At 40.6% G+C, this 21,660-nt stretch overlaps 1 protein-coding gene across 1 annotated transcript; it reads left to right on the top strand.

Moving 5' to 3' along the window:
* Positions 1 to 285: 285 nt before the first annotated feature.
* LOC136830223 (uncharacterized) lies at positions 286 to 7,579 on the top strand. Its single transcript, XM_067089521.1, has 3 exons — positions 286 to 597; positions 6,837 to 7,239; positions 7,461 to 7,579. The coding sequence occupies exons 1-3, from the start codon at positions 371 to 373 to the stop codon at positions 7,524 to 7,526; spliced, it is 696 nt and encodes a 231-aa protein (XP_066945622.1). The 5' UTR covers positions 286 to 370; the 3' UTR covers positions 7,527 to 7,579.
* Positions 7,580 to 21,660: the final 14,081 nt, after the last annotated feature.

The raw sequence follows: 21,660 nt of genomic DNA, 5'->3' as shown, positions 1-21,660 counted from the left end.
TCGCTAGCAAATTGCCTCCTCCCCCTCCTTTGTTGTTGTTGGTTGTTGTTGTGTTTCATTTACTGCCAGCCGGCCGATCGATAGACCATCTGTCTATCGACTTAAAACCAAGGGTTTAAAAGATTAAAGGCGCTCCCATTTTTGATAAAGATCTTTCCTTCGAGGCAAAAAGTAATCTGGCTTGGGCGTTTCTCCTACAGGCCAAAACCTCCCCTGGGCAGCAGGTGCAATGAGTCAAAGCATCTGTGTTGGGCGCACCCCTGCCCCATAGGAGGGGATAAAGGCAAAAAGCCCACGAGGTCCCAGACACACGCGGGCTGGAAGATATGGAGTGAACTTGTGAAGACGTCCTCAACACCTGGCCCCATCGATGCCCTTGCATCCTAACCACGTGGCCCTTTCAAAAGTATACTTTTCCTCGTGCCCTTCGACCGTATTCCTCGAGCCCACACGCCATTGCTTGGAGTTTCGAGGAGTCCCCATCGCCTTGCCGCTTTACGGAAGCCCTTGCATCTCACCACGTGGAAGAAACTCGTCCTCGGAAATCGCAAGTCATCCACGGACCGCCTTCTACGCGCCCTCGGAAAATCTGCTAAGGTAAAGTGCCCTGGAAGAGCCCCATTTCAGTCACGCTTTTGTCTCGTAATATTTTCTTAAAGAGAAAGCCAGAAATCTCCCTTGTCTAATGTCCGTGCGCCTCTTGCATCGGCAGTATTAATTCTTTATTACTCCTTTGGCACCCTCAGTGCAGCTTCGAATTCATTATTCTTTTGTCTATTTTCATTACTGGCGTATAATGTGCATATCTCTCATTTCAGAGGGATCCTATTGTGGAAGCTTCTCGGACTGTGGCTGGAAATTCCCCAGTTTCATTCAATCTACTTGAGTTCCTCTTTCCCGTACTAATGTCATTTATGTAAATACACTACTTTAAATGTGCCCACGTGTTTTACGTAATATTTCCCTCAGTAACAAGAGCCCTATGCTCATATGAAATTCTCCTTTGTTTTCCTCTCTTTTTTACGTTTTCCCGTACCCACGAAGTCAGAATCACAAGGCTAAATTAACTTAAATTGTTGCTACCTGTCTCACAGAGCATATTTCAAACTAAAACCACGGAAAAACGTAAAAATGGCGACCTGGCCATAGATCTCGTTTTGCAGTTGCAGTTCCCCTAGTGTTGCTTTATTGCATTTGCAACTTGCCAGATCAGCTATTAGCAAAGCTAAGCTGGGTACGAGACAATTACGAACCTTTTGTGTAAAACCAGCACACAGATCCAGAAAATTCCACGTAAGTAATGTGTTAATCTTAGCAAAACCTTTTTACAATCGTGACTGTTCCTAGGAATTAGAAATAGGGACGCATGTAATCACTGAGAGAAAAGAACCGCCGTATTAGATTCGTTAATGCATGCCTTTCAGGATAGGTAGTTAGGAAATAACCAGTGCTAACCATCCTTGCTTCGAGGAATAGTGCGAAATTCCTCTGTGTTAAAATCCTTGCCATATTCTTGCTTCGAGGAATAGTGCGAAAGAAATTCCTCTGTGATAAATTTTACTTCACATTTCGAATGAGCGAACTGTTATTTAGGCGCGAATAAATTCCCACGTGGGATACGACGAAGTCAGCTTGCATTGCTGAAAATTCTCTCAGTGTAGTTAGAATTCGAGTTAGGTGTTAGGAAAGCGAAATTTAAACTCCGCTTATAGGGAAAATTACTAGGCCGTTGTACTGTTATCCTCTCAGACGACTGGGAAATTCCCCGGAATCCCAGACGGTATATAAATATACGGGTTCATTCACCCAGAATCTAAAAATACCTCCGGTGTTGGCCAAACGACCTGCACCCCCCCCCGCCCATGCCCGCGTGTGTAGCATTTTTTCCCCCATTCATTTCCCAGCAAACATTTTTCTTTGGGTTTCCCGTTAGTAATTTCTAAGTCCTAAGGGACGAATCGTAATTCCAAGTCCTAAGTGACTCCTAAAATTCTACGTCGTACGTGGCGAGAATTCCTCCAAATTCCACAAATTCCAAGTCCTACGTGACTCCTAAAATTCTACGTCGCACGTGGCGAGAATTTCTCCAAATTCCAGTCCTCAGAGACTCCTAAAATTCTACGTCGCACGTGGCGAGAATTTCTCCAAATTCCAGTCCTTAGAGACTCCTAAAATTCTACGTCGCACGTGGCGAGAATTTCTCCAAATTCCAGTCCTCAGAGACTCCTAAAATTCTACGTCGCACGTGGCGAGAATTTCTCCAAATTCCAGTCCTTAGAGACTCCTAAAATTCTACGTCGCACGTGGCGAGAATTTCTCCAAACTCCAGTCCTCAGAGACTCCTAAAATTCTACGTCGCACGTGGCGAGAATTTCTCCAAATTCCAGTCCTCAGAGACTCATACAAAAATTCTACGTCGCACGTGGCGAGAATTTCTCCAAGTGGAACCCAAAATTAAGTCCTTTTGAGACATTATATAGTGTAGTTCAACACATCTAAGCCCTTACGGGACTGATCATTCTAGTTCGTTAGAACAACTCCTTAACTTCACGCACAGCGGCCAAGTCCTTTTGAGCGTGACAAAATCCAACTCTAACGTCTTCCGAGACACATATTAAAATTCGTTCGTTAGAACAAACGTCTTTCAAGACATATCAAATTTTAACAAAAAGTCTCCTCAGACTTACTAATCACCTGTCTTATTCAGACAGATCCATTCTCCTGCAGTCTGAACCATTGAGTGTTTCAGATTCCTGCAATTGAGTCTTTTAGACAACCTGAGTCTTCTCAGACATATCATATCCCCATTATTTCAAGATGGCTAATACCAGAGCCCAACAAAACGAGGATTTCAAATTCTACATGTCCGCTGGGAAGGACATGGGACTATCGGGCAAGATCTGAGAGCATGGGTTCAAGAGCGAGTGGACGATGCCAAGGCGCTGGAGAGAGCAAGAGAACGTGAAGAGAGAGAGGGCAAGAATTGCCCAAGAAGAGAGGAGAGGATAAAGAACGTGAGGAGAGAGAGAGGGAACGAATTGCCCAAGAACAACGAGAGGAGAGAAAAGAACGCTCAAGAGCAGAGAAGGATAAAGAAACGTGAGGAGAGAGAGAGGGAAACGCTCAATTGCAGGAGAAGGAACAACGTGAGAGAGAGAGAGAGACAGAATCGCCCAAGAGAAAAGGGAGGAACGAGAATGGGAAGATCGAGAGCGACAGCGCGCCCACGAGCTCCAGATGCTAGAACGACAGCCCGCCACCCCCCCGCCCCCTGCCGCGGGGATGAGTGCCCTCAGCCAAGCTCACTCGTTCATGCCAAAATGGACGGAGTCCGAGCCTGAAGTATGGCTTGAAAGGGCCGAACGAGTCCTGGAGTGCTGCGATCTCTCCCCCGCGGAACTCTCCCTTGTTCTCACTAAATTCCTGGGCGGAAAGGCCCTCGTTGCCTACCACGCCCTTCCCGCAGACGATCGGGGAAACTGGGAAGCCGTGACGCCAAGCAGTTACGAAGGCGCATTTGAGATTACCCCCGAGCGGTGGAGGAGACGTTGGAGAGAGCAGCCCAGAGAAGCAGGCCAGACTTGGTCCGATTGGGCGTACCATTCGAGCGGGCGTTGACAAAATGGCTCGATTCGAAGGAGCCACTAACACCGCCGAGGTACTCGAGCGGTTTAAATTCGAGCATTTCCTGCGCCACGCCCCTCCTGCCCTCGCCACTCATATAGTGGAAAAAGCCCCAGCAACACTCACCGAGTGTTGCCGAATAGCAGATATGTGGGAAACTCACCACCCTCAAGAAGGATCCATGGGGCGGAAGATAAATCCCCGTCCCTCCTCGGAGGTTCAAATTCCCACAAAAATGGGAACTCGGGCAAGCCCTAACTTGCCATTATTGCAAGAAAACGGGGCATTCCTCCGAACAGTGCCGGAACAAGAAACCGGCTCCTCTCTCTCCCGGAAAACCGACAAATAACTCGCCTGCGCCCTCCACAGGGGCAGCGCGGAAAGACTTTAGCCAGACCTTTTGCATGGCGTGCAAGGTTTATGGCCATTCTCCCGCATGGGCAAAATGCCCACGCAATAATAAAGTAAATACTCCCACCGTCGCCTTGGCCGTCACAGATCCCCAGTCATTAGGCCCTCCCGCCGAAGGGCCTGTATCACGTGGCCCCTCCACGAGGTAGCCAGCGCGCCGAGTCACTGCATTCGAGGACTCGGGCGCACAAATCTCCCTCATCCGAAGGACAGAGTTCCCCTACGGAGCTATCGTCAATAGACGAAAACTCGTCACGATCGAGGAATAAATCAATTTAAAATGATACTCCCTACGGTCCAATTGAGAGTCACAAGACCTCACCAATCCAAAATTTGCAATCTTGCAGTAGCAAGCCATCTCCCCGGAGGCTATGACGTCATCCTGGGACAGGACTTTCAGTCCCCACCGAAATCACGACAATCTAGGGGTCCCCATTCCCTGAATCATTCCGCGGGCGCGAGTAATCCTCCCCCGCTTCTCCCTCAGCCAAGACTGGCGCCCCCTGGGTACCAGGAGGACGTGCAGTCCCCACCAGTGCCACCTGAGTACGATGTACAGTGGCCCCCTCGATCGGTTCCCGATCCATTCCAGTGCCCGGCCCTGCCTCAGTGCCAGTGCCAGGGCCCCAATCAAATCTCCCTTCAGGAGATGCCAAATTCCTGCCGGTGCCACTTGCATGCCCCGAGCAGGGCCAAGCTTTCGTCCGTCCTGACCGACGAGCCCAAGAAACCTCTGATAGCGCCTGACTCTGCCCTAGTGCCAGCGCCAGAGCGCTACGCCGATCTCCATTCACGGGATCCAACTCAGGACCCCTCTCTTCCCCGGCCTGGCACCGCTACCAGCGTCGGTCAGAGAGACGGTTCCTCCCGACCACCGCGGAAGCTCACCTGCAGGTGCGGCCTCGCAACCCGTGCCTGAGCTGGTCATCGATACCTGCGAGCCGCTCACGCCACCCCCGACCGCCTCCTCTCTGCCTCAGTCCGTCGCCGACGCAATTGCAAGTCAGGATTCTGCCATATCTCACTTGGCCGATGAACTACAAGAGCCGCGATGGATCATGGTAGAACCCGCACGGAACACTCCTGCGTCAGCTGTCGCATCAGCAGGCCCAGGTGGTACTCCGTGCCGCCCTCCGGTCGCGGGCCCTCCGCTTCCCCGGCCGAGGACGACTGTCCCATTAAGAAAGACTCGAGGCGAAATTACCACGGGCGTGGGACATTCCAGGTAATTTACAAAGAGCTCTAGAGCTCCCATGGCACCTGTGCCGCCATTTCATCTTTCGAAGGTCTTGGCACCCCTAATCCAGAAGGGGATGTCAGGCCCTCCTCTATCTTCTTCCGTTCCTCAGGAACTTCTATCTCTTATCACCTTCTATTAATCTTCCCTTAAATTATCCCCACAAGAGGCAATTAAATACGGGATACCATTCCCCACACAATGTATAAATCATTAAGAATAACAGAGTGAGAAGTGGCACGCCCTTGCGCCCATACCTTGGCACCGGGCGTGCGTGTCAGCCCCTCCTGAAGGAGTCGCGCCCGTCGGGTGCACTTTCCTCGCCCTGGGACTGAAGTGATAGTCCGGGCCGTAATTTATAGGCGTAGGACGAGAAATTCCCGCCTAACACAATAAAACCCTTCCTCTTTTTCCCTTAGTTCTTCTGCCAATATCATTTACTTTCTTTTAGTCATTTATTTATCTTTAATTTTAATGAATCGCGAGTCATAAACTCTTGCCCTTGTGATTTAAATGCCCCTTTTGTAAGCTCTGAGGGACGTGTCCCGCCTTCATATGCGGTCAAGTTTCATTCGTAACGTCTTGGTAATTTTCCTTTTGTTATTATTATCCCTTTTCCCCTTCCATTCCTTCCAAGATCGCTGTTTGTCCTACCCCACATCTTTTGTCTGCTCGCCCCGTCATAACATTGAGTTGGCAGTAGACGCATAAAATTAGCGTAGTTTAAGGTTAGCGAATTAAAACCTCGCGAATACTCTCGCCCGCACACGACTGTCAAATTCCCGTTGTGTGGGTCATCCTCAGCTCGCGTTGAACGATAGCTGAGCCAAGTACGTTAAAACGAAGATAAATTATCAATGCGAATATGTATAGTCATTACAGTATCGTAAAGGGGATGTCATTTACAAAAATAAACGCTGTTTTTCATTTACACAGCCTCTTCAAGGCAGATTGTACTAACCGCATGCATTTTATCTAAAATTAAGTAACCGTGTATTTTAATTCTTGAACAATAACCATTTCTTTTCATTTGTTGGCCATAGCCTCATATACGTGGTCCTATAATCTTAATTAATTCACAATTGTTCGAGTCACCTTTATAAAGTTACAGTGGGTAACCAAATCTAAAGTAATTATTCTTTTGCAAGTGTTTAAATCACTTTGCGTTCTGTTAACGAAAATTGTCCCAATATGTTATTAAAAGTAATGTCTCAGCTTCATAAAACCCTTAGGAGTAAAGTTCATTGCAAGGCAGAATGTAGAGTAACGTAAAGCATTTGCCGCTCATTCTTGAATATCGATGTACACACCCGAAGGAGGTATGTACATCATCTTGTATGGGGAGGTATTATGATTAGCAAGAATTCGCTAGCAAATTGCCTCCCCCCCCTCCTTTGTTGTTGTTGGTTGTTGTTGTGTTTCATTTACTGCCAGCCGGCCGATCGATAGACCATCTGTCTATCGACTTAAAAACAGGGGTTTAAAAGATTAAAGGCGCTCCCATTTTTGATAAAGATCTTTCCTTCGAGGCAAAAGTAATCTGGCTTGGGCGTTTCTCCTACAGGCCAAAACCTCCCCTGCGGGCAGCAGGTGCAATGAGTCAAAGCATCTGTGTTGGGCGCACCCCCCCTGCCCCAAAGGAGGGGATAAAAGGCAAAAAGCCCACGAGGTCCCAGACACACGCGGGCTGGAAGATATGGAGTGAACTTGTGAAGACGTCCTCAACACCTGGCCCCATCGATGCCCTTGCATCCCAACCACGTGGCCCTTTCCAAAGTATACTTTTCCTCGTGCCCTTCGACCGTATTCCTCGAGCCCACACGCCATTGCTTGGAGTTTCGAGGAGTCCCCATCGCCTTGCCGCTTTACGGAAGCCCTTGCATCTCACCACGTGGAAGAAACTCGTCCTCGGAAATCGCAAGTCATCCACGGACCGCCTTCTACACGCCCTCGGAAAATCTGCTAAGGTAAAGTGCCCTGGAAGAGCCCCATTTCAGTCACGCTTTTGTCTCGTAATATTTTCTTAAAGAGAAAGCCAGAAATCTCCCTTGTCTAATGTCCGTGCGCCTCTTGCATCGGCAGTATTAATTCTTTATTACTCCTTTGGCACCCTCAGTGCAGCTTCGAATTCATTATTCTTTTGTCTATTTTCATTACTGGCGTATAATGTGCATATCTCTCATTTCAGAGGGATCCTATCGTGGAAGCTTCTCGACTGTGGCTGGGATTCCCCAGTTTCATTCAATCTACTTGAGTTCCTCTTTCCCGTACTAATGTCATTTATGTAAATACACTACTTTAAATGTGCCCACGTGTTTTACGTAATATTTCCCTCAGTAACAAGAGCCCTAAGCTCATATGAAATTCTCCTTTGTTTTCCTCTTTTTACGTTTTCCCGTACCCACGAAGTCAGAATCACAAGGCTAAATTAACTTAAATTGTTGCTACCTGTCTCACAGAGCATATTTCAAACTAAAACCACGGAAAAACGTAAAAATATATATATGTGTGTGTGTGTGTGTGTGTACATTTTTTCTTTCATTATACCCTCTTTCGCCCGTTGGAGAGGGTGATGCCAGAGGTACAGCCTTCAGGTAATCCACGATGGAGAGACCTAGGATTAAATTTGGTTAGGGACCCAAATAATTAACCCAAACGAACCTGGACTGTGGAAAGGAATCCGAAATTACTGATATTGATGTTTCTGTTGACTACAAGCTGGAAATTCGCCTTTTTTGAAATGAAATGGAGCTCGGCAATTTTTACAGATGTTCACAAGTTTCAACAATTGCTGCTTACAAGGAATGGTCCATGAAGTGAAGCATTCATTGCGTCGTGAGCTTAATATGCTAAAGAACCGACACTGCTAATTATTGTATTTCGTTCTCTGATACCACTCCATGATTGAGTGGGAATGGGTAAAATGTAAAAAAAATATGACAAGTGCTTCCAGTTTCCTTAGACCTGAACCCTTATTCCATTAATAATTCCTATTCCTAAACAATGATAATCAGGATCTAAGCAAACCCTACATAATACGCTGCACTGCCATCTTCCCTAAAAATATTAATTACTGGGAACTTCTGTTATCCATTTTAATGTTTGTCACTCTAGCGTCTGTGCATGATGTTCTGTGCAGTGTCTGCATAAATGTTCCGATGAGGTGCGAAAGTGTACCACTGTCCTGTGCCCGGAAGAGTTTTCCATGGAAGGACTTGGAGGTTGCTGTTGGAAGACTGTGGGAGATAACTTAGTTTAACGCAAGTTTTCATCCCCGTACACATATGATCAATTGTTCCCTGACTTCTTTCTTAACAGCTTTTACTGGTGGAATTTTTGTTTTGAAAAATTTTAGCCATTTTACTCATTTTTGTTTTCTCATATTCTGTAAAAGATTTACCTTACATTTCTAAAACCATTATTTTACTTTTTTCACTCTGAGGAAAATTAATTTTGAACAATAATAATAAAAAATAATAATAATAATAATAATAATAATAATAATAATCATAATAATAATAATAATAATAATGATGATGGTGATGATGATATAATAATAATTTAATTCATCATTACCAATAGAAACGAAACCCAGAAACAAGTGACCGATACCCTTTCTCTATTACAGCGCCAACAGAATAAATAACCTCGAAGACATAATTTGTATTATTTGAGATGGAAAATAATTCTCGTCTTCCTCTACAGTGCAGTAAATCGAGGGCTGTCCACGGGGGTTGGAAGCCCTTCATGAGAAGACTGTTTCTACATTTAATCAAGTTTTCGCATTGCAAGGTTTTCAGTCGTAAACTGTCACTGAGTGTTAGGGAAGAGGAAATTAAGCTTATTTTGTGGACGGCTCAATACTGGCGTAGTTTTATTGACTGTAACAACGTTTCCAGTTGTGACTCACAAACATGCGTATATATATATATATATATATATATATATATATATATATATATATATATATATATATATATATATATATATATATATATAGTATGTGTATGTGTTTGTAAATAGATACAGACCTGAACTAGAAAACCTTCGACTTTACAAAGAGAAGATCTCCAGTAACTTAATGAAGTTAACATTCCACAGAAAGTCTATGATCTAAATGGATTTTCTAAATCGTTCTCGCATCTTACAGTTTACTAGCTGGAGGAACCATAAAAACAGACATCACGCTAACCTACTGAACATATCAGGAAAATTATACTATTCAGAGTTGTTGTTGTTATTGTTGTTGCTGAAGTGTTGTTGAAGGTTTAGAGGATCTTTTGCAAGAGAGGCCCGTCAATTCTGCATTGGTCAATAACCCAAACAGTATGTAAGGCACAGATATTTAGCGTCAAGCTTGAAAACAACATATTTATCAATGAATAAAAACTACGGAAAACTAGCAATTACCGGCATAAAATTTACCAATTACCAAGATAGAATGACCCGTCAAAACTCAACAATAAATATATCAGTGGAGGCTCTTCATAACAAAAAAAATTACAAGCAGAAAATCAGGGGTAATGCTCAGCGATGAAGCACTGACCTTCAATACTGAAAGAAAAACAAACCAACGAACAAATAATAATGGTCTTTGAATATTCCATTCAATATAAAAAAAACTAGAGCAACCATTCTCAAAACCTATCACAAATCAGAAAAGTACTACCAAGTGATACCTTCTGAAATACTCTAAAAGAGGTTATTGTGAATACAAAACCTACCATATGCCTTCATGAAAATTATCTCACTAAATCCATGAGCAACGTGAGACAGTTTAATCAAAATCATCCCCATCAGTGAAATAAAATGTACCCAACTGAAAAAAAAAACATGCGGAAATAAAACTTTTCATTTAACCGTCTGAACTTCAACACAAAGGGAAAACTATGCCTCTATTACTGCAAGAGCCTAAAAAGTTTTCTGCAGGAAGGAAACCCAGTTACGAAATGTGGTGATGGCGATGCTCAACATGATTTAGAAAAGGAAGAAGAAACGCAAATGATGATGGCTGAATGAAATCCTCCTCCTTGAAGACATGAGAATGGAAGGGAGATTAAAGCATCCTCGGATGCTGAAGCCTCCGTCTGTCTGATTTATAAGAGGGCGTGGGGCGTTGTGGGGGGGGAGGAGCAAGTATTTGTAATAATTAGGCTTCTTTATGGGGAGAGAACAGGGCCCAGACAAAAGGAGCGCGAGAGGCTAAAGCGATTCTTTGAGTGATTTAAATGCAAACGTTATAATTGAACGTGGAGTTACCGCGGACACACATACACAAAGAAAGAAGAGAAGACAGAGAGAGAGAGAGAGAGAGAGAGAGAGAGAGAGAGAGTTACGAACACTTCATAAAAAAGAAAACCATGGTAGACCAGCAATTCATTCCACGAACTGTACACAAATAAACTTTCTCGACTGTTACCACATGATGGTGGAAGGAAGTTTCTGTGTACATCAGACGTGGAAAGATCCCTTTGCTCTTTAGGGAGGCTCCCAATATGAGTCTTTTCCCACTGGGCTTCGATGTAGGATAAAATTTCACAGGTGATCAAATTCGATTCATAGCTATGAATGTTTTCATACCTAGCTTCTCGGATACCTGTTGATACACAGACACAGACACACACACAATCACACACGTAAAAATGCGACACTGATTCAGCAGTCTTGCAAAGAAAATGGGAACAAAGTGTAATCAATTATTACACCAATGGTGATTCTAAACAGTTATGGTATGCAAAATGTCAACTAATTTAATGTTTTCCAAAACGCTTCATTTAGTATATACCACCACGGCTAATAATGTCATTATCAGTGCACCCTTCCTGTTGAAATGATGATCATATCCTTTACTGCGCAATGAGGGAAATAAATAGCATTAAACTTTGTAACTTTACAATGCACTGTAATATTAAAATATTGTAATGTTCTGGGTCCTGCGTAGACACATACACATGGTCCTTCAATATTTGCCTTTACAAATGTCATCACACACTTCAATTTTTATCTGACTTTTACAGATTATGAAACTATGAGACGAGTCCCCCTCTTCCAACTCTACAGACTTTGCTCCTATCTACAATTGCCAGATTTTTTTTTTTTTTTTTTTTTTTGACGGCATCTTACAAGGATGTGACGTGTGACTGCCGTTTGACTCAGAAAAAGAGGGGTTTCTACCATTTAGGGATCATTTCCTCCCAACAAGAAGTCCACAGCCTACCTATAGCTGCTCTGCCTTGGAAAACCAAGAATTTGTATTTCGAACAAAAGTCGCCATTCTGCCTCACAATGTGAGTCGATGTTTTCCTTCTCTGGAAGAGTATAACAATATAATTCATCTAAAGTGTTTCATGTCAATCTCATGAGTTATATTTTCCCCTGAAGACAATTTTTCCCATATGCTTAACATTTCCTGACTTTTATGTCACTGCTTTACGTAAATCTAACCTTGCACATATTTATTCTACGAGCATCATCATCGTCAACAAATAGAAAATCTAACAAATAATCAAGTAAAATATCTGGCTATCTGGGCATCTCGCTGCCGCATTTACGACCGACCAAATCTGAACAGAAAGCGCTCTCGCAGTCAGACCTGTCTCTTTGGGAGCCGTTTCTATTCAATCCTAAAACTGAGATTATCTCCGGCTGAATGCTTTCCAACCTCTGGCTTTCGTCTCGGAAGCATCCACAGGAACTTTTGCATTCGTTCAAAGGCGGCGCCGATTTTATTCGATTATATTTTATTTTATTCGCATTTTTGTTCTCGACTGCCAAGCGTTCCTTCCTGCTTGCAGCCTTTCCGACGTCGGTTCGTACTTTGTGACAAAAAAGAAAAAACGCTTCCACATTCCGCAGGTGCCCCTGACGGGAAACATGCATTATCGATATCCAAAGCAAGCACGCGATGGGAGTTGGTGCTTGCGAAGAATAGGTAACAAACGCGCGTTTGAGAAACTACAAACGCATTTCTATTGTATCACAGCATTTGTATATTGCATTTTTATCAATTCAAAATAAGAGAGAGAGAGAGAGAGAGAGAGAGAGAGAGAGAGAGAGAGAGAGAGAGAGAGAGAGAGAGAGAGAGAGAGTTTTGTGTGAAAACTGTATATACCTGGAGTAATTATGACTGATCGCTTATAGTGATTCAAGGTACGGTTAAATATTTGACTTCTTGGATGTACTGTCCAGTGGATACAACTCATTATGGATGACAGATTGATAGATAGAGAGATAGACAGGCAGGCAGGCAGACAAGTAGGTAGATAGACAGAAACAAGAACAAAGAAACTAGATTTATTTTTCAATCACTCACACTCCTGTCCTTTCATATTAGTTACGTCAATCGACCCTTTTCTGGAACGGCTCAAAAATTGCTCAATTTAAAGAAGTCTCTCTCTCTCTCTCTCTCTCTCTCTCTCTCTCTTCAGAAAGCTCCTCGAGAGTTAACCAACATTTTCGCATTTTCTTGCCATTTCTCTTTTCCATAAGTATTCCCTCATGACCTCCGGACTGGAATCGAACAAATTCTCTCGAAAGGAAACCTGAGGTTTTGTCAACTGGGAAGAATTTCTTAACGTGGAGTCTGGCTGAGTCTTTGTCTAATGACAAATACCTTTTGTAGTAGTTCTACTTGAATAGTGTTTTCTAACCAACTCTAACTTATATATATATATATATATATATATATATATATATATATATATATATATATATATATATATATATATATATATATATATAGTGAAAGAGTGTTGATGCATAAACATGCACAGCTACATGAATCTATCTGGAAGGAATAACGTTTACATAAAGGTGACTTCCTTTCTCTGTAAGTAATATATTTACATGACTAAAAATTAATTTTCTTTCTCTCTAAAGCATCAACATTTAAATGAGGTCTTTTCAATAAAAAATTCTTACTAATTAGGCAGTTTAATTTCCTTAACTGAAGCATTTCTAAATCACTTTACCCACCCACACCACACAAAGCTTTTATCCTCTTCTGTTTTACGCAATTTTCCGAAACAGTTAATTGCAACATGTAATTACGCAGCTGAAATGCTTTGGTCTCGCAATGAGTTAAAGCGTAATAACTGAAGGATGTAAACAAGAAAAAGATAACGATTACAAAAGAGGAATGAAAATAAAATGGCAAGGCAGTTCCCTTTGAATATACCACTCACATTATTTCGTCCAGGCGTAATTAAATTTAGAAGGACATTAATTTTCATTGCAGATTTGCACAAAGCACAGGTGGATTCTGTTGCAAAAATATGGAAGCATTGCGCATTTTTCATCGGAGACAGATTGCAACACTCCAATGCCTTTGTCAATTCAATCAGTAACAGAAATGCATGTGACTTCATATTTGCTCTTTATTATTTCTGATTTATATTAAATACATCCAAAGGGAAGAATGGAGAATAACTGGAAAAAATAAAGTCACAGCCAGATAAGAAATAACCGTCTTCGACCCAACTGTAAAAATAATCTGCAACATATACAATTTCTTTTTTCATCACATATTTTCTTATTTCATTTATTTAATCAATTTCATGATATTATTTTGTACCATTTCATTTTCTGCGTTTTTTTTTTTTTTTTTTTTTTTTTGGAGAGAGAGAGAGAAAGAGAGAGCACACAATCACGACAAGAAAGTCTGACTTTTCCCTCACAAAACATGAAGCAAGGCAGCAGCCGTATGCAATCTCAGCCAGCACGTTAATACCGGAGGCTTTTTAATCGAAGGCCAATTCATTCAGACACAATATCAGACCAGGGCAGAAATGACCCCGTTTTGTTCACTCACTCCGGCGACCATGGGTGTGCTGGCTCAGGTCAACTCGCCATGAGACAATGACCCTTTGTTTACGGTTGTTAGCCAAATGAAAAAGCACTAAGGACCTGCCGTTGTCCTCCAGTCCATTTCAGTGGAACTCTGGAACATAATGGAATCCCGGGATTCAGTTTGAGAAAATGTTTGTGTAAGGGGAATTTTGTTTATATGATTGGTCTTCCTTTCTGTAATAATTTTTCCTTAAGGTTATTTTGGCAAATTGGTCTTTAAATCGGTTCTAACCAGAGTATATCAAGAATGGAATGGGGTCAAATCGACAAAACTGCTTCGACATTTCTTAACAATGATTTACATTCAAAAGGAAAAAATATTAAGAAATAACAGTATGAAATATAAATCATTCTATAATTGAACTGCCGTGCATAGAACACCTCACTTATATTAATTAACCTACATCTTCATCGTTTTTGTAAGAAAGTAAAAGGCCTAATTACTGAAAACCAAAAATGATTTCACTCGCATTACTCAATATTTGTGTAAAACATCATATGAAAATGAGGTCTATTTAATGAATGAAAAACATATTCTTCCATATTCTTATCGTTCCTCATGGACAAAGTTTAGCTTTAAATTCGGCTTTCTAACAAGTATGGGTTGAATCTCACCCTAAAATGACAATATTTTCAGAAATTTTCTCTCTGATTTCGAAACTTTAATAAAGTGAATATAAAAATACGTTAAGTTATGGAGAAGTTAACAAGCCACTGACGAAACCCTTACGGATATGCACGCACGCACACACACACACACTTATTTTTCCCTATCTTTAATGCTACGTTCGCTATTTGAAAACTGAATATTCCTCACGGGATGCCTGGTCCCGAGCTTGGATCTCTGAGAATCGCTTATACTTTTTGCACTGAGGCCGAAATACTGACTTTCGCCATAGTGACGTCAGGGAAAGAATTTTATTTACGAAAATTAAAACACAAATTTATGTTTAAATCTCTGGTGATGAATTTCTGAAGCCCTAATTTTCTGAGGTTTCTCCTAATTAACTAACCCCTAATCTCACTTAGACAAACGTACAGAACGTTCACTGAACGAAAATTAATTTGCCAAATTGCAACGAACGTCAAAATAGGTAAATATCATTATTATTCCTTAAATATAGCGTTAATCTGACAAAATGTTAAGAAAAATCATTGAGAAAAATTCTCTTTATGTATTCATTAATTCATAACTCGCAATGAATAATTTTTTCTCTGAATGAATCGACATAAAGTAGACTACAATTATGAAGAAACTATGGGGATTTTTGTAACGTATGGAAAATGTAAAAAATAATTACTGCAACTTTCGTTAAAGGTAGAAAAGCAGTAAAAACAGAAAAAAAGATAATAACTACCAACATACAAAAGAATTCAGTAGTGGAACGCAATCTGTTGCATCACAGTTCTATAAATGGATAAAACATCCTAAGAGCATCACAATCGAGCAGGCGGAAGGCTTCCGATATTCGTGTTTCGTGTTTTGTTTGAGAAGATTCTATAGACAAGAGAGAGAGAGAGAGAGAGAGAGAGAGAGAGAGAGAGAGAGAGAGAGAGAGAGAGAGAGCACTTTTTGACAGCATGATAATAATATATGGTATAGTTGTCTTGCATTGTGCAAACAAAATTCCCCCTTCCCTTTCCCATCTAAATTCTGTTCTATAAATTACCGCCGTTCCCTGATTGTCAATAAATCAGTAACAAAGACAACAGATGCATCTGCTGCTTCTTCTCCTTCTCCTTCTCCTTCTTCTTCGTTTCTCAACCCTTCCTGTCGTCGCCTTGTAGCCCGCTATAGCATCCATTTCGGGGAACAAGGATTTCATCTTAGAACATGGCACAAAGTTTTGCCTCTAAAACGACGGACTGAGATCGTCTCCGAGCGGTCGCCCTCAGGCATAACGTCCTCTTCGTCTTCATCCCAACATGAAGGCAGATAGGACGTCCAAATGGGTTTAGGATCTGGGCGGAAATCGGTTCTACGAGGTCAAGAAAGCACGTTTCATTGTTTGAATTATTAAATTTATTTATTACTATTGCTATTACCCTTCATAATTATAGTCTTAATTTCTATGTGATTTTATATCTCTGATTATTTGCCAGTTTTTCAATGACAAACTTAACAAAATTAAAATGAATCAGGTGAAGTTTGTAGACAGGAAAAAATGGCTTAATTTCGGTGATGGGTCGTCATGTTTTCAACAGCTACCCAAAAATATAATAAGTCTGAAACGTGTACTTCCCAACAACATTGCCAATTATCTCCCAGGAAATGAAAACCTAACGAACTCCGCTGGAATAGGTTAAAGATATATGTATATATCATTTCGTATATATTGTTCGTAAGTTAGCTAGAAGGGGTTTTTGAACACGTTGAAGAGCTGATCATTTTTACTCCATGAGGTAAATGTTGAAGTGGTAGCTCCTACCCTGATCACCCCAAAACATTTCGTTGTATTATAAAGACATTTTTAACAAACAGATTGAAAGAGTAGTTGCTGACAGGCGTTTACTTGTGCTCCCTGGGTGACTATCTCCTCCCATTACTATCTATATTATGAATTCACTATATGGAATTTCATGGAATATATAGGATTTAGGCCAAAGGCCAAGCGCTCGGACCTATGAAGTCATTCAGCGCTGAAACGGAAATTGACAGTTAGAAAGGTCTGAAAGGTGTAACAGAAGGAAAACCTCGCAGCTGCACTATGAAACAATTGTTAGGAGAGAGTGGATAGTAAGAAGGAAGAAAGAGAATGTGAACGGAGGTACAACAAAAGGAATGAATGGGGGTTGCAGCTAGGGGCCCAGGGAAGAAAGAAGACAGAAGAGAGAGAGAGAGAGAGAGAGAGAGAGAGAGAGAGAGAGAGAGAGAGAGAGAGAGAGAGAACACTTCATAAAAAATAAAACCATGGTAGACCAGCAATTCATTCCACGAACTGTACACACCTAAACCTTCTCGACTGTTACCACATGATGGTGGAAGGAAGTTTCTGTGTACATCAGACGTGGAAAGATCCCTTCGCTATTTAGGGAGGCTCTCGATATCAGTCTTTTCCCACTGGGCTTCGATGTAGGATAAAATTTCACAGGTGATTAAATTTGATTCATAGCTATAAATGTTTTCATACCAAGCTTCTCGGATACCTGTTGATACACAGACACACACACACACAAACACACACGTAAAAATGCGACACTGATTCAGCAGTCTTGCAAAGAAAATGGGAACAAAGTTCAATCAATTATTATACATGGTGGTTCTAAACAGTTATGGTATGCAAAATGTCAACTAATCTAATGTTTTCCTAAACGCTTCATTTTGTATAAATGAACAAAAGTTCTCATTATCATATGTTATACCACCACGACTAGTAATGTCATTACCAGTGCACCCTTCCTATTGAAATGATGTTCATATCCTTTACTGCGCAATGAGAGAAATAAATAGCATTAAACTTTGTAACTTTACAATGCAGTAATATTAAAATATTGTAATGTTCTGGGTCCCGCGTAGACACATACACATTGTCCTTCAACATCTGTCTTTACAAATGCCATCACATACTTCAATTTTTATGTGACTTTTACAGATTATGGAACTACGAGACGAGTCCCCCCTTCTTCCAAATCTAATGACTTTGCTCCTATCTATAATTGCCAGAATTTTTTTTCTTTATGGCACCTTACAAGAATGTGACATGTGACTGCCGTTTGACTCAGAAAAAAAGGGGTTTCTATCATTTAGGGAACATATCCTCCCAACAAGAAGTCAACAGCCAACCTGTAGCTGCTCTGTCTTGGAAAACCAAGAATTTGTATTTCAAACAAAAGTCGCCATTCTGCCTCATAATCTCTTAATGTGAGTCGTTGTTTTTCCTTCTCTGGAAGAGTATAACAATATAAGTCATCTAAAGTGTTTCATGTCAATCTCATGAGTTATATTTTCCCCTGAAGACAACTTTTCCCATATGCTTTACATTTCCTGACTTTTATGTCACTGCTTTACGTAAATCTAACCTTGCACATATTTATTCTACGAGCATCATCATCGTCAACAAATAGAAAATCAAGTAAAATACCTGGCTATCTGGGCATCTCGCTGCCGCATTTACGACCGACCAAATCTGAACAGGAAGCGCCCTCGCTGTCAGACCTGTCTCTTTGGAAGCCGTTTCTATTCAATCCTAAAATTGAGATTATCTCCGGCTGAATGCTTTCCAACCTCCGGCTTTCGTCTCGGAGGCATCCGGAGGAACTTTGCATTCCCTTCAAAGGCGGGGCCGATTTTATTCGATTCTATTTAATTTTATTCGCATTTTTGTTCTCGACTGCCAAGCGTTCCTTGCTGCTTGCAGCCTTTCCGACGTCGGTTCGTAATTTGTGATAAAAAAGAAAAACGCTTCACATTCCGCAGGTGCTGACGGGAAACATGCATTATCGATGTCCAAAGCAAGCACGCGATGGGAGTTGGTGCTTGCAAAGAATAGGTAACAAACGCGCGTTTGAGAATACACAACCTCATTTCTATTGTATCACAGCATTTGTATATTGCGTTTTTATCAGTTCAAAAGAAAATAAGAGAGAGAGAGAGAGAGAGAGAGAGAGAGAGAGAGAGAGAGAGAGAGAGAGAGAGAGTTTTGTGTGAAAACTGTATATACCTGGAGTAATTATGACTGATCGCTTATAGTGATTCAAGGTACGGTTAAAAATTTGACTTCTTGGATGTACTAGCCAGTGGATGCAATTCACTTTATTATGGATGACAGACTGATAGACAGATAGATAGATAGACAGATAGACAGACAGGCAGACAGGTAGGTATATAGGCAGAAACAAGAACAAAGAAACTAGATTTCTTTTTCATCATACAAACTTCTGCCATTTCATATTACCTACGTCAATCGACCCTTTTCTGGAACGGCTCAAAAATTGCTCAATGTAAAGTCGCTCTCTCTCTCTCTCTTCAGAAAGCTCCTCGAGAGTTAACCAACATTTTCGCATTTTCTTGCCATTTCTCTTTTCCAAAAGTATTCCCTCATAACCTCCGGACTGAAATCCAACGATTTCTCTCGAAAGGAAACCTGAGGTTTTGTCAACTAGGAAGAATTTCTTTACGTGCAGTCTGCCTGAGTCTTTGTCTAATGACAAATACCTCTTGTGATAGTTCTATTTCGAATAGTGTTTTCTAATCAACTCTAACTTAATATATATATATATATATATATATATATATATATATATATATATATATATATATATATATATATAGTATACACACACACGTATATATATATATATATATATATATATATATATATATATATATATATATATATATTATACTGTATATATATATGAAAGTGTTAATGCGCAAACATGCACACCTACATGAATCTATCTGGAAGGAATAACGTTTACATAAAAGGTGACTCCCTTTATCCGTAAGTAATATGTTTTACGACAAAAATATTAATTTTCTTTCTCTAAGCTACTAAAGCATCAACATTTAAAGCAGTTCTTTTCAATAAAAAAATTCTTACTAATTAGGCAGTTTAATTTCCTTAACTGAAGCATTTCTAAACCACTTTACCCACACACACCACACAAAGCTTTTTATCCTCTTCTGTTTTACGCAATTTTCCGAAACAGTTAATTGCAACATGTAATTGCTTTTGGTCTCGCAATGAGTTAAAGCGTAATAACGGGGGAAGTAAACAAGAAAAAGATAACGATTATCAAAGAGGAATGAAAATAAAATGGCAGGGCAGTTCCTTTGAATATACCACTCATTATTTCGTCCAGGCGTAATTAAATTTAGAGGACATTAATTTTCATTGCAGATTCACACAAAGCACAGGTGGATTCTGTTGCAAAATATAGAAGCATTGCGCATTTTTCATCCTTCACAGATTGCAACACTCCAATGCCTTTGTCAATTCAATCAATAACAGAAATGCATCTGACTTCATATTTGCTCTTTATTATTTCTGATTTATATTAAATACATCCACAGGAAGAATGGAGAATAACTGGAAAAAATAGTCACAGCCAGATAAGAAATAACTGTCTTCGACCCTTGCTCAATTGTTGTCTGCCACGAAGATCATCCAACTGTAAAAATAATCTGCAACAGATAAGATTTCTTTTTTCATCACATATTTTCTTATTTCATTTATTTCATCAATTTCATGATATTATTTTGTACCAATTCAGTTTCTGCGTTTTTTTGGAGAGAGAGAAAGAGAGAGCACACAATCACGACAAGAAAGTCTAACTTTTCCCTCACAAAACATGAAGCAAGGCAGCGGCCGTATGCAATCTCAGCCAGCACGTTCATACTGGAGGCTTTTTAATCGAAGGCCAATTCATTCGGACACAATATCAGACCAGGGGGGAAATGACCCCGTTTTGTTCACTCACTCCGGCGACCATGGGTGTGCTGGCTCAGGTCAACTCGCCATGAGACAATGACCCTTTGTTTAGTGTTGTTAGCCAAATGAAAAAGCACTAAGGACCTGCCGTTGTCCTCCAGTCCATTTCAGTGGAACTCTGGAACATAATGGAATCCCGGGATTCAGTTTGAGTAAATGTTTGTGGAAGGGGACTTTTGTTTATATGATTGGTCTTTCTTTCTGTAATAATTTTTCCCTAAGCTTATTTTGGCAAATTGGTATTTAAATCGGTTCGATGCAGAGTATATCAAGAATGGAATGGGGTCAAATCGACAAAACTGTTTCGACATTTCTTAACAAAAAATATTAAGAAATAACAGTATGAAATATAAATCATTATATGATTGAACTACCGTGCATAGAACACCTCACTTATCTTAATTAACCTACATCTTTATCGTTTTTGTAAGAAAGTAAAAGCCTAATTACTGAAAACCAAAAATTATTTCACTCGGATTTTACTCAATATTTGTGTAAAACATCATATGAAAATGAGGTCTATTTAATGAATGAAAAACATATTCTTCCATACTCTTATCGTTCCTCATGGACAAAGTTTAGCTTTAACTTCGGCTTCCTAACAAGTGTGGGTTGAATCTCACCCGAAAATGACAATATTTTCAGAAATTTTCTCTCTGATTTCGAAACTTTAATATAGTGTATATAAATATACGTTAAGTTATGGAGAAGTTAACAAGCCACTGACGAAACCCTTACGGAAATGCACGCACACACACACACTTTATTTTTTGCTAACTTTAAGGTTACGTTCGCTATTTGAAAACTGAATATTCCTCAAGGGATGCCTGGTCCCGAGCATGGATCTTTCAGAATCGCTTATACTTTTTGCACTGAGGTCGAAATACTGAATTTCGCCATAGTGACGTCAGGGAAAGAATTTTGTTTACGAAAATGAAGACACAAATTTATGTTTAAGTCTCTGGTGATGAATTTCTGAAGCCCTAATTTTCTGAGGTATCTCCTAATTAACTAAACCCTAATCCCACTTAGACAAACGTACAGAACGCTCACTGAACCAAAATTAATTTGCCAAATTGCAACGAACGTCAAAATATGTAAATATGA

The sequence above is a fragment of the Macrobrachium rosenbergii genome, chromosome 46 (genome assembly GCF_040412425.1).
Source record: "Macrobrachium rosenbergii isolate ZJJX-2024 chromosome 46, ASM4041242v1, whole genome shotgun sequence".
Taxonomy (NCBI): Eukaryota; Metazoa; Arthropoda; class Malacostraca; order Decapoda; family Palaemonidae; genus Macrobrachium; species Macrobrachium rosenbergii.
Note: the sequence above shows the minus strand (reverse complement) of the source record. Positions and strands in the feature narration are given on the sequence as shown.

Bases quoted from the DNA above. Each gene is read 5' to 3' on its own strand.
- LOC136830223 (XM_067089521.1), top strand. From the start codon at position 371: ATGCCCTTGCATCCTAACCACGTGGCCCTTTCAAAAGTATACTTTTCC. The intron at 598-6,836 runs GTAAAGTGCCCT...TTTCTCCTACAG, and splicing joins CCCTCGGAAAATCTGCTAAG to GCCAAAACCTCCCCTGCGGG. The intron at 7,240-7,460 runs GTAAAGTGCCCT...CTCTCATTTCAG, and splicing joins CCCTCGGAAAATCTGCTAAG to AGGGATCCTATCGTGGAAGC.